General features: G+C 37.8%; 1 protein-coding gene across 3 annotated transcripts in view; it reads right to left on the bottom strand.

Annotated features, from left to right (window-relative positions):
* The window catches only part of NALCN (sodium leak channel, non-selective), a 192,773-nt gene that overhangs the window by 11,163 nt on the left and 169,182 nt on the right, over positions 1-12,428 (bottom strand). For all 3 annotated transcript variants that reach the window (XM_015851496.2, XM_015851499.2, XM_015851497.1), the window contains 10 exons: positions 11,994-12,161; positions 11,176-11,280; positions 10,466-10,572; positions 8,571-8,691; positions 8,386-8,484; positions 6,101-6,194; positions 5,463-5,569; positions 5,017-5,091; positions 2,272-2,391; positions 1,197-1,265 (listed from right to left, as the gene is read on the bottom strand). In XM_015851496.2, the coding sequence (XP_015706982.1) occupies positions 1,197-1,265; positions 2,272-2,391; positions 5,017-5,091; positions 5,463-5,569; positions 6,101-6,194; positions 8,386-8,484; positions 8,571-8,691; positions 10,466-10,572; positions 11,176-11,280; positions 11,994-12,161 (1,065 nt within the window). The remainder of the gene's footprint in view (positions 1-1,196; positions 1,266-2,271; positions 2,392-5,016; positions 5,092-5,462; positions 5,570-6,100; positions 6,195-8,385; positions 8,485-8,570; positions 8,692-10,465; positions 10,573-11,175; positions 11,281-11,993; positions 12,162-12,428) is intronic.

Raw genomic sequence — 12,428 nt, 5'->3', positions numbered from 1 at the left:
AGGCTTACCTAAAAAATTGTGCTAATATACAGAGAAGGGGATCTCCTTAAGATCAATATGAATGATTTAACAGATTGATTAAACTAGTTAATTTCTCATGCAAGTCAGCCAAAGAGCTTAAGAAGATACTGTAATTCTGAAAATTACATAGGCAATAGTTATATATTACTTTTACATGCAGCCATATTGAACATTTTACTCTTTACAACAGTATTGCTTTAAATTTCCTTAAAATCCTTGAACAATTTGGATGCTATAGAAAATTCTCTTTAATGGAACTGAGGTATCAATTTTCTTTAGAATCATGCCAAACTGGTAACTCATGCTGACTTTCAAGTATTGCACTGCACCAAATAATTTGGTGAGGCTGATGCAACTCCTTACATTAAAGCACAAATGGCTGGGTTAAAACCTTGAAAAAGCTTCAGAATCAATCAGAAAGCTTTGAAGGCAATCACTTGGTCTGTCTGCATTAGGAGAAGCAAGAATTTTTCATTTGATTTCCAAAGATCTACAGGCTCTGTGTAGTTTGATTGCAGAATCTTTACTGAACAAACCCTCTGTCTTGCTGTTCTTAACCCTGGCAGTCCACTTTACTTTTCATCACATTTACCTTAATATGTCAGACTTCACAGAAAATGTTTGGATAATCCAAGTTCTACAGCTAGAGAATGCAGAATGTTACTTGTTAAAAAAAATGTTTTCTGCCTATTCTAGTTCTGCTAGTCTACTCTCAATTAAATCGCAGCAAATCTCAGAATGAAAGAAGACTTTAGAAATGACTTGGATTGTAGCCATCCTGGTGCTTCCAGAATAATTTAGCCCAATATTTTTAAAAATCGAACAGAAATCCTTTATTGTTATAAGAGATACAGTGCTGAAGGCACAAGTCACAAACCTGCATCCTGGAAGATGAAACTTCTATTACACAGCACTATCATAACTGTTCAGTATTGCAGAGGCACATTTGTTTTATAAAAAGTGCAGCTTTTCCAGTAATTGCAATGTTTTCTTATTATACAATGCACACAGAAACCCTGATATTTTAAAGGCAGCATGTAAAATTAGAGACTGCTGCTTGAAGTTTCTTTTTGGCCTATAAGTTGGAACCTTATGGAACATGCACTGGAAATGAATAACAGCTACTCCTTTAGTCTATACATGAGTGCTGCAATGGTTGTAGATCTTATACTTACATGCTTTCCACAAATAGAGAAAAATCTGAAGACAATTACACATGCCCCCATCATGTATGTGTATGCGTTCTGGAACAGAAACATGAATACGTAACTATCCCATGCTGATCTCCTGGAAAGTAAGGCAGTCACCATACGCAAACCAGTAGCAACACTATTTCAATAAGAACAGTAGGGCAGTAAGAAAATAACAGAAGATGCTCTACCACTTTGATAACACCGACCCAGAGTCCACACATATCTAACTAAAAAGACATCAAGTTCCTTCGTAGGTTGGCTGTAATTACATTCAGCTGCCCTGGTCTACTTGTCTAGGCAGCTGCTTGCTTAAAGAAACTCCTCAGGCCTTTGTAAATACTCAGCAGCAGGAAGTAAAGTGAGGATGCCAGAACAAAAGGACTAGTTACACAGGACAGGCTTTCCACCAAACAAGCTTGGGGCAAGAGAAGAAACCCCAGTCATAAGAGGGAGTTGACTTCAGCAGTTGGCAATTAGTGACAAGCATCAGCAATCCCTTTTCCTCTCTTCATAAATAATGGAACCAACACTCCAGCAAACTTTAAAAAACAACTGGGGTTGGATGAAGGAAGGGTTGATTTCTTTCCCTCTCCTCCACAAAGCATTTCTTCTGTTTTCTTAATATCAGTAAACCAGAATCACTGATGGGTTTGGGACAGATAGTGCTGTTCAGTAGTTTTCAACCTATGCCTTCTTTCAGTCCTATCTGGATTCTGTGCACTGTCTCCTACTTGCTCCTTATGAGACTCCTGCTGGCAAGAGCTCTTAGTCTTTTCAGGTTACTTCCTTTCCTCATTCACATTCTTTCTAAAGACTTCAATTTTCTACTATATTAGAGATCCTACCTCATACCAGTCAGATTACTTTCTTACTTCAGTGCCCAAGAGAAGGATTTCTTATTCTTAGCAACAAGCTTCATTTGTTTCATTTGTATTTCAGTTTTTTACTTATTAAATGAGCAGGGGTTTATGTGGATGTAGTGTAGCAGTGATCCTATTGCTGGTGCTTAACAGATAAAATTAAGTTTAATCACTGGAACTGAATTTTTAAATCTTACCAGCAAGGCAAAGTGAAGAATCACCCATATAACTCCAAGAGATGTCACTAAGAGATCATATCGATTTCTTCTGCTTTGCCAGAAGCCAGAAGGTGACATGGCAATAATCTTCATTGTGACCTACAGATTAAAAACAAATTTTCAGTTTCAGAATTATTATTTCTTACAATAGGGACCTCTTCCATCCTCTGAAATATCTGATGGAGTTCCAAAGGAGTACAGCTGAACATCCCAGACAGAATATTCTATGTATGAATTGCTGAAAGTAAGTTTAAGACGTCTTGTGGTTAAGTGAGTTATGAAGTTTAAAATGATTGTGCTGATAATATGTAAATAAAGGAGGTAGTAGTATTTTATACAGCTGTCCATAAAAGCTGCAAAATTCACAAAAGCATATGTGAGCTCAAGAGTATAGATGTGATCTGCAGCTCCTATATATCAAATTAATTAAAAAGCATTCCCATATTGCAAATATTCATTTATTTAAGGAATGATCTGTACCCACACCATCTGTACTCAGAAGCATATAGAAAAGAAAACGAAGAACAGTAAAGGCAGTACATTTCATGATGTTCCCACTAAAAACTGCAGAAGAAGTGCTTGACATTTCCTTAACAGGTAACAGAAGTGCAGGCATGAAGCTTAAGAATAGATACCGATAGGAAAGTCACAAGCAACAGAAACCGAGGTACGGTGATGCAGGCAGAGGGGATGCCAGAGTGTTTCTTGTACTCAGTTCACATCAAACATCAAAGCAATTGAAGTGCTGCTATATAAAGGGAAAAACTGTCAGGCATTCATTACATGATTTTTTTCCCATCTCAGCTTGCAGTGCTGCCACTTAGCAGCATTCTTTAAACTTCTGCAAAACAAACTGTATGTAAAGGGACAGTAGGTTACGGCAAAAAACTGATTTTCCAATTACTTTTCTTCAGCAGTATATTTTCTGAAATCTGATTACAGAATAAAGAATAGAGCCTCTCAACCTATTACTAGCATTTGAGGTAATACCTAAGGGTGTCTTGCCTCATCTCTTTCCAGTTAGCTGAGGTGCCCTGGAATATCAGAGACAGCTGCATGGAGCTGGCAGGGATAACCTCCAAACATCCTTACTCTGCTGTAGCAGCTCAGGGAGGTAAGAGGAGGTCAGCTAAGATACCAGAACAGCTGTTATTAATGCCTGTCACTCCACATCTCCCCTGATTAGAGTCACAGACAGAACATCTACCTCACCTACATTCAGGTGTTTATAATCTTGACCACTGCATGCAAATACAAAAATTACATATCAATTTGCTCTGTGATCATCAGTTCTGCAACAAAAGTGAGATCTCTTAAGTTCTTCCTGTTCTTCTATACCACACACATAGATGTTTAGGCCGGAATCAGGACTCATTAAACTGGACTTGGGACCATTAAAAAGGCAGAAAAGCTTGGCCTCCCTCAAGAATTAAGTCCATAGTGGTAACAGATAATGTAATGTGCACAACAGACCCCATAACATCCCTTTGCTGCAGTAGAGAAGATTAGGGGTAAGAAGCTGCTTTTTAACTTCGTGAACTGAGTGCACTCACAATGTGTGATAGCTTGCCTGTTGAGACAGTCCTGGCTCTGACAAAGTCCCTTTTAAAATCTAGAAGTGTATGCATTTCCCTTGGCAGTTCAGAAGAAAAAGTATTTCTGAAGACATAGTTACTGGGTAAATTAAAACCAGTCTGTGTATGATACAAATCAAACTTTTCCATGTTTGCTGCATCTCTCAAGAGACATTGATTTCTCCTGGGTAGAGGAAAAAGAAGCAACAACATGGGCATATTCTATCTACAGCTGCTACAAGGTATTCGCTTCATTGCCTATTCATCACTGCTGGCAAAACCTATCACTGGAACATAGGAACTGTCATATTGGATTAGAGTGGTGGGAAATCTAGTTCACTATCCTGTCTATGATAGTGGTCAGTATCAGCTATTCAGTGGTGACTGAAAAGAAAAAATACACAACAACAAACTTAGAGTCCTGTACTAAGCAACCCACAGAGGAAGAATCTCCTTTAATTTTTAATGTGCTTTGCTACACTATGTATATCATTATACAGAAAATAAATAAATAAATAAATAAAGAGAGATTTTAAAATGTGTTTAAGTCCTTAGGTTCTAGTCTTATGAAAACAGGTTATTTACAGTTGCAGAGGTGATTGCGATGACACATTTTTCACTTAGCACACAAGATTCAGATCTATTCAACAGAAGACAGACATGCTGATATCTGACACAGCTTATTGAAAGGTATTACAATGAAATCATACCAATAACTGTGAGTGGTATGATGATGTCACACCTACAGAATAGTGAGGATTAACAATGCCCCATTTCAAAGGTCTGGGCAAGTTATAATCAAGCAAGAACTCTGTCTGACAGGTATTGTGTTGTACACAATGAATCTGAGATGTTCTAAAACCAATGAAAATAAAAGCTTTCACTGGGTTCACCAAAAATACAAGCTGAAATGATCAGTTGAGTGTTTATATATAAAAGGCCTCAGGCTCAAGACAGCAGAGCTGTATGACTATAATAAATGAAAAGTTTACTTCTACAATATGTGTTGCAAGGCAAACAACATGGAGAATCCCAAGTGTGCATGTATTGAAATAAAAACCAGTGAAGAACAAGACAGCATTCCTGAAGTCAAATGGAATATACATGTTATGTTCTTAATCTCAAGAAGTTATAAAATACATTACTTTACCTCAAGGACAAAAATAAAGGTGAAAACAACAGACATTGTTGCTAGAGGAACAGTCACTGGATCTGCAGCATCCCACTGAAATGCAAACAAAGTCCGCTCATAGAAGAGAGTAGATGTTAAACAGAAATAGATGTCTATTCATTGCTTACTTTTATTAAAGTATTTATTAATGAGTAGATTACATTTTAATATATATTCAGATAGAAGCAGCGTTGTGATGAATTCTCCTCTCATGGATTTACAGCTTAACTGGGAATTAAAATTAGTGGACCAGACCACAGAAAGGCAGAAACTGACTCAACTCCACAAATTACAATTAATCTACTGTGACCTATGTCAACTCTACCTAGCAATCATGTTTTGCTATATTCATCAAAGTAATGGCTCAATTGATCATTAATTGGTGTTGGGAAACTACAATAAAATGCTTAAAGAAACACAATTACCTTAACTGATAACAACACAGACTGGGCCAGAACAAGTACAGCGATAGTTCTCTTAAAAAATGGATGTTGAGTTATATCATACATCTTAGCTCTAAAGCCATCGTTATCTGAAAAAGTACGAGGTAGAGAGTTAAAATTCACAGCAGTATTTTTCTCTTTCAGCTTCTTGACTTATTTTCCATGTTCATTAGTGGCAACATAATCCTTGACCAGTTTTGAAATACATTTCTAATTTTCTGCTACAATTTCCCGTATCAAATAGGACTTCTGAAAATACAATTTCAAATACCCACCACCAGTGTTGCATGAAGGCTTTGGTACTTGTAAGGCTAGCGCACCATTCAGCTGCTGTCAGGTTAATGCATTCCATTCATATCATTAAAAGCCAACTGCAAATATATTTCATTTAAAAATTCATTTTTTCATTAAGGCTTATCCTAAAACCATCGAAGTGCAACCTTTTTTGGGTTGATTTTAATAGCCTTATGCAGAGATATGTAGTTGAAGCCTGTTTCCACATTAACTTATGCGCAACCTCCTAGTGGCCTCACGATTACAATTTTAATTTGAGTCTCAGACTCCTGGGGCATTACGAACACTAGGGCTCAACATAAATGAAATCAAAATATCTTTGATACCCGGACGAGGTGGGAGATGAAGAGGCTGTGCTATCTTCAGTCTGCTTTTCAGATCTTCCCATCGTCTCTGATCTACAGTCAGTAAAGCTGTCCCCTTAACAAACAAAGAGAAGCACATGAAGCTCTTGCCATACAAAAGCAAGAACGTTTAATGCTGTAAACATGAAAACAACATTCTCTTTGGTGTCTGAAATAAAGTTACATATTCAGCCCTCCTTAAATAACACACTACTTGGAGAAAGGAGCCAAAGTATCTACCTGCACTCAAGAGGATTTCTGGATGCATTAGCTGCCAGTTTCTGGGACTCAACCCAGCAGGCACAGTTGTTGCTCTTTGTAGCAGCAACCCAGGGCAGACAGTGATGCACTACAGGAGGCCTTCCATTTGACTGAACATCATATGCCAGGAAGCACTGTTTTAAAGAGTGGTCGATTTTGTCTGGACTTTGCTGCAGAAAGTCCTGTGGCTCATCAGTGCTGCTGCAGTTTCTCAGGGAGCAAGCCCTCTAGGAGCCTTCTGCAGCTCTCCACAGCTCTTCTGTTTGGGGTGTAATTGAAATAAAATAACAGTATGCTGTGAATCTACAAGAGTTCTCCACTTAGGAAGAGCTGTGAGACGGACCTTCAAGGTGGTTGTGTTAGATGGTAATGATGGGAAAAAAAAAAAAAAAAAAGAAGACAAAGCCCAAAGCAGAATTCAACATCACTGAGAATGTCCCTTGAAATGAAATTGGACTCTCATCACTTTAGAAAACTGTAAAATTTCACAAAAAGAGACTGGAATTGGAGGCACAAGAGAGATCTTCCCAGACTGCTACAACTCTTTTTCCTGGTCACATGGTTGTCCTGTGCTGGTGGTGGACCTGAGGCTGACTGTGCTGCTAATAAGGTCAGTAAAGCTCCCTCTGAGGTGGACATAATCTTTTTATGGAGCTGCATCCTCAGATGTCACTCTGGGACCTTGAAACATGACACAGACAAAGCAGCAGATACTGGGATGTCTATTAGTTGTTTACAAAACATTTCATTTAGAAATGATTAAATTAAAAAGGCAACTCATTTATCCACATGAGTGAGTCTGTTGTACACTCTTGGAGTGTACAACAACAACAACAACAAAAAAGACAAAAGGTAACAAACAAACAAACAAACAAACAAAAAGTAAAAAAATAAAGTGGAACTGTATAAATGGTGATGCCAAGGTGATCTGTTCATCAGAAACTACCAGTCCAACAGCTGAATCATTACTAGGTGTAATAAAGTACAGCTGGGTCTGTGAGTGGGTCTACATCTGGAGCAGCTATATTTGCATTTGGACTTCAGTTCAAAACCATCAGAAAATCTGAGTTAATCATGTCTGAACACATGATGCTCGGGAGCTGCAGCAAGAGATGCATAGGGCTGTGCAGCATAGGGAGTATGGAGTGCACTGGGCCATGACAAAGGGATTGCTGGACCCAGACCAGAGTCCCTTGTAGTACTCCCACTCCATCATCTCTAGGGCTGAGGCTCCTACAGTTCACAAAATAAGAGTCACAAAATCACCAAGGTTGGAAAAGACCTCCAAGATCATCCAGTCCAACTGTCCACCTACCACCAATATTTTCCACACTAAACCATGTCCCTTAATACAACATCTAAGTGTTTCTTGAATAACTCTGTGGACAGTGACTCAACCACCTTTCTGAGCAGCCCATTCCAGCACCTGATCACCCTTTCAGAAAAGAAATTTTTCCTAATAGCCAACCTGAACCACCTCTCACACAACTTAAGGCCATTCCCTATCACTAGCCACATGGGAGAAAAGGCCGACCTTCACCTCGCCACAGCATTCATTCAAGTCATTGTAGAGAGTGATAAGAGGCTCTCCTGAGCCTCCTCTTTTTCAGGCTAAACAATCTTCAGCCTAGTTATAGCACATACAAGCACTTCATGCCTTTTTTTTTTTTTTTTTTTTTTTTTTTTTTTTTTTTTACCAGCCACTGCGTGTTTACCTACATCAAATTTACACAGCAGACTCCGGAGCATCTGTAAATACTGTGTGCTTTAGGTTCAGTCTCCAGCCATCAACATGACTACACTAGAGAGCTCTGGAAGAGTGCGTGAGAGACATGAGTTTTGCAGTAAATATGGATCGGGTATGTCTGAGTCCATACTTGCAAAGTAAGACCGCTAAGTTTGCCATAAGGGCAGTCTTACAACACCAGATGTAAGACAATGTAATAACACATTTTGTATGTATTACAGAGCCAGTTCTATATATGATAAACCACCTCACCCATTACCTTGTTTTCATTGAAATTAGCAATGACAACTCCAACGAAAAGAGTCAGTCCAATCATGCAGCCAAGGAATACAAACACATGAATATAGATTCCATGGATCTGCACAGAAGGAAAACATGATTCATTGTTAAAATAAATCAAAAATACTTGTTATAAAATTCAAAAACTCTGCTCTATTTCCTTACCGGCCCAACGCGATGAATAATAACATCTCTGACTTCCACCCATCCCTTTAATGAAAGAACTTCAAATAGTGCCAGCATTGCATTCCCCACATTATCAAAATTAAAATTCCGAGGATTTGCCCTGAAATGAGAATACAAGTAGGTGTAAACTCCAGCAATGAGGCTGTTCTATTTGCTATCCATATTCTTTATAGTCTAACATTTAAATATCTTGTGAAGTTGGTATGAAAGACAGTCTCTGAAATACATAAAAGTTGTCTCAAGAAATAAGAGAACAAGAGCTACAGCAGTAAATATGGAAAACTTTATTTTTCTTGATCCCTATATATGTTTCATTTTCTTATTCATAAACTGATTTGCAGTAAATAAAAGTAATTAAATCTGTAACATGTTGCTGCATCTTAGTGTTTTTGTTAATGAAGCAAAATACATCGGTAATGCATCTGATGCCATTGGCCACATTCTCATAAACTTACCTGGAGGAGATCAAGCTCAAATCATACAAATGATTCAGAGTTCTAAAGCAATGAGATCACTTAGCAAGTATTATTCATTATTTCATTATCACCATAGTGTAAAGCAAACCGTAATGAGAGGAAATCACATCTGAGCTTTCCCATACCATATGCTCTGATTTTTTCTATCACTTGAGATTCCAGCTGACTGTTAAAAGTACCCTCTTTGAGCTAGGTTAGCACTCTGCTGTCTCCGCAGTCTGAGACCTACCTAATTTTCAACGACTTATAAATGGAAATAGTTGGACTCCAGAAGAATTGTTGAGTGGTGGTTCATTCTGAAAACCCTATCAGTCAGTGCAAAATAGAGCTCTCAGATGTTGCTTCATACTTGTTTTTATGTACCTTATTCTCATTTATTGTGGCCCTTATAAGTTGTTAGTCTCCTGAAACTTTGGCAGATGCAGCCAACAGGTGGCACAAAAGTCCTTGAGGTAAAATATTTTTCTGCAATAACAAAACATCCCTCAGAGCTTACAGTTATGCCGATGAAGTCATTTTTTGCTTATTTCTGGATCAAGCTAAAGTGGAATGAATTTGCTTACTTGAGGAAGTATTTGTCTGCAGCATACAGAATCATACTTCTGCAGATGTCAGAGTTTCACTGACTGAATCACAGCATATTTCATTAGTGTAGGATGGCTCTGAATCTGCCACTGCTGGTAATTTCTTTGCCCACACATACACTCAATTAAAATAATTGTTGCTGTTTAGCTGATTTTGCAAAATGTCAACTAACTTAAAATATAAACAATTAAAGGGATTTTTTTGCCTGCTCAGGTGTTACAAAATATTAGAATACTTTATCAGAATTTTAATCATAAATATATTATTAGCTCTTAAATAATTATTATTGCAGTTCTCTGCCAGATGGACCACAAGCATTTCCTTCAAGGGACATAGGAGGTAGTTGGTAGACAGTGTAGCTGAGGGCCATAGAGGTGGTTTTAGGTGTGATTTGTTTGCTAGTTTTAGTGGCTCTTTATAGAAACGTTGATTACTACTTATTTTTCTTCACAGATTTTCCTATCCATTCATAGGTTGTGGTGTTAAGAAATAGCTCCCAGTGTGCCTTAATAGAATCACCAACTACAATGAAGTGATAATCTTGGTTCAAACCAGTAATCATACGTCTAAGTCCTGGATTCACTAACCATTTTTGTTGTTGTTGTTGTTCTGCTTTCTGAATAGAACATCAGGCTAACACTGGTAAAATTTCATATGCTTGACCTATCACAAATATACCAGAATTCCTACCTGTACTTAGTATTACTTAATAAGATCCCCCCCATCAGCAGTACAATGTCATGAGAATGGAGACATATTTGACATCAACAACTGACTGTTTGAAAAAAGACAGGTCAAAGTGTAGCAACTCACCAGACTCGTGGAACCCAAAATCCAGGCTTTTTCTCTCCGGGTCTTAGCTTTAAATTGAGATTTTTGGAAACACTTACATTTATCCTGAAGATGCCATGACAATCTTCCTACAGTAAAACAAACCACAGCCTGAGATTAAATAATGGTCTGGGCAAGAGGTTAGAATGCCAGTATAAGCAGCGCACTTGCCATAACAGGAAAACAACGTTAATGGAAATGGTGAGTTATTTGCAGGTCTAGTTACTAGTCATGGTCTTTTACCCAAAGTAAAATACAGGTTAGGAATAATTAAAAAAAAAACACCTTCATTCTTCCAGGACTGAAAACGTTCATCATGTTGTAAAACTATCTAGCCTTTCACCTCTTTCCTAAAGGCCACTGCATTCTTTAAGTGACAATGATATTTCTCCCTTGGAATGCAAAGGAGTCATGGTTAATTCCATGTGATGTAGGATATCTGAATGAATTTCAAAGCTTGTTCAGACAGTCCCCTTTATCTGGAATTCCGTTCCTTTTTGACATGAAAACCCAGTCTTACCCTCATTCACTCATTTCTTTAATACCTTTCCCAGTCTAATCCTGCAACTGAAAATGAAAGTGCCCAGGATGTCCATCACTCATATGAAAGTTCTGATTGCACCACTTGCTTTCCCTAGAAGGCAGAAATGGCACAGCATACTGTTATTTTGAAGCAGGAATGCAGTTCTTACCCTAGAGATGATGTGAGGATCGTTGCATTTAGCCAGCTTTCCAGCAAATAGCTGCACTCCAAAGCTTGCAAAAACAAGCATTAATGTCAGCAAAAGAATAGAAACCTGTGAAGATGAAATTAGATTTGAGAAAGGGGGTCAGATCATTCTGTGCAATTCAGAGAGGATCACTCCATTGCACAAGCCTTCACATAAGGCTTTCATGATGTTACTTTAGGTTCTTATCCAGTAACCAGGTGCTGTGTGATTAACATTATTAATATAACATCTAAGAACTGTAGATAAGGATCAAAGCTTTCTTGCACTCAGTACAATCTAGCTAAATTCTGCACACGTAGGAATTTCCATCTGCTTTATAGAGAAATCTTCAAGTACTTAAAATATGTGCATCTTTTGCTTTGCTGAATCAGGCTTTACTAATTAATCTGAGTAAGTGATTGTTAGATAGTTAGTTCCGGGGTAACTACAATAAAGTTATGCAAGAGCAAATAATGATGCAAATATCTTTAAGAGGACACAGCACCTATGAAATGCTAACTAGCTTTAAACATTTTGTTCTTGCTCTACTACTAACTGATTGCAAATATTTGTGAGCTAAAAACAGTAGCATTGAAAAAAGAATGACTACAGGAGTGTTATTTAGTATAAATGAAAATGAGTTATTTATATTCCTGATTTTTAACTTGTTCTGTGGTCATCTGCAGCTACTGTGAGAAGTAAACATACAACAGTGGAGAAAATTGCCATAAACAATATAGAAAAATGGCATCTTCTTACTCCTACATTTGGTCTTTAACAAGAAAATAACCCGTACGTACCAAAAAGATTTCCTTAAAGCCACTAAACAGCTCTCGTACAACTTTCCTCATTTGAGGAACCAGTTTGAATATTCGAAGAGGTCGGAGGCAGCGGAGCACCATTAAGAGCTGAGCTCCAGATTTCGCAGGGACATTCTGAGGCATCCAGCACAGGAATATCAAACTTACCTTGAAGAGACAGAGCAGAAAAGACAAAGAAGAATCACAACCATAGAGTTTTACCTGAGATAAGAAGAGCACAGGAGATCAATAAATGCTTCTCTTCCTTAAAATTAAAGGGAAGATTAAGGAAGAAATGACTGATTTAGAAAGAGGACTTGAATCTCCTATACCCTGGCTGATTGTCTAACTAATGAGGATCAGCCTGTCTTCCCCTTTGACTCAAAATCTATTTTATTCTATTTGGCAGATTGAATAGTTCCCAATGAGGAAATC

Source organism: Coturnix japonica, chromosome 1 (genome assembly GCF_001577835.2).
Source record: "Coturnix japonica isolate 7356 chromosome 1, Coturnix japonica 2.1, whole genome shotgun sequence".
In the NCBI taxonomy this organism is placed as follows: Eukaryota; Metazoa; Chordata; class Aves; order Galliformes; family Phasianidae; genus Coturnix; species Coturnix japonica.
This window is presented reverse-complemented; position numbering and strand designations above follow the sequence as displayed.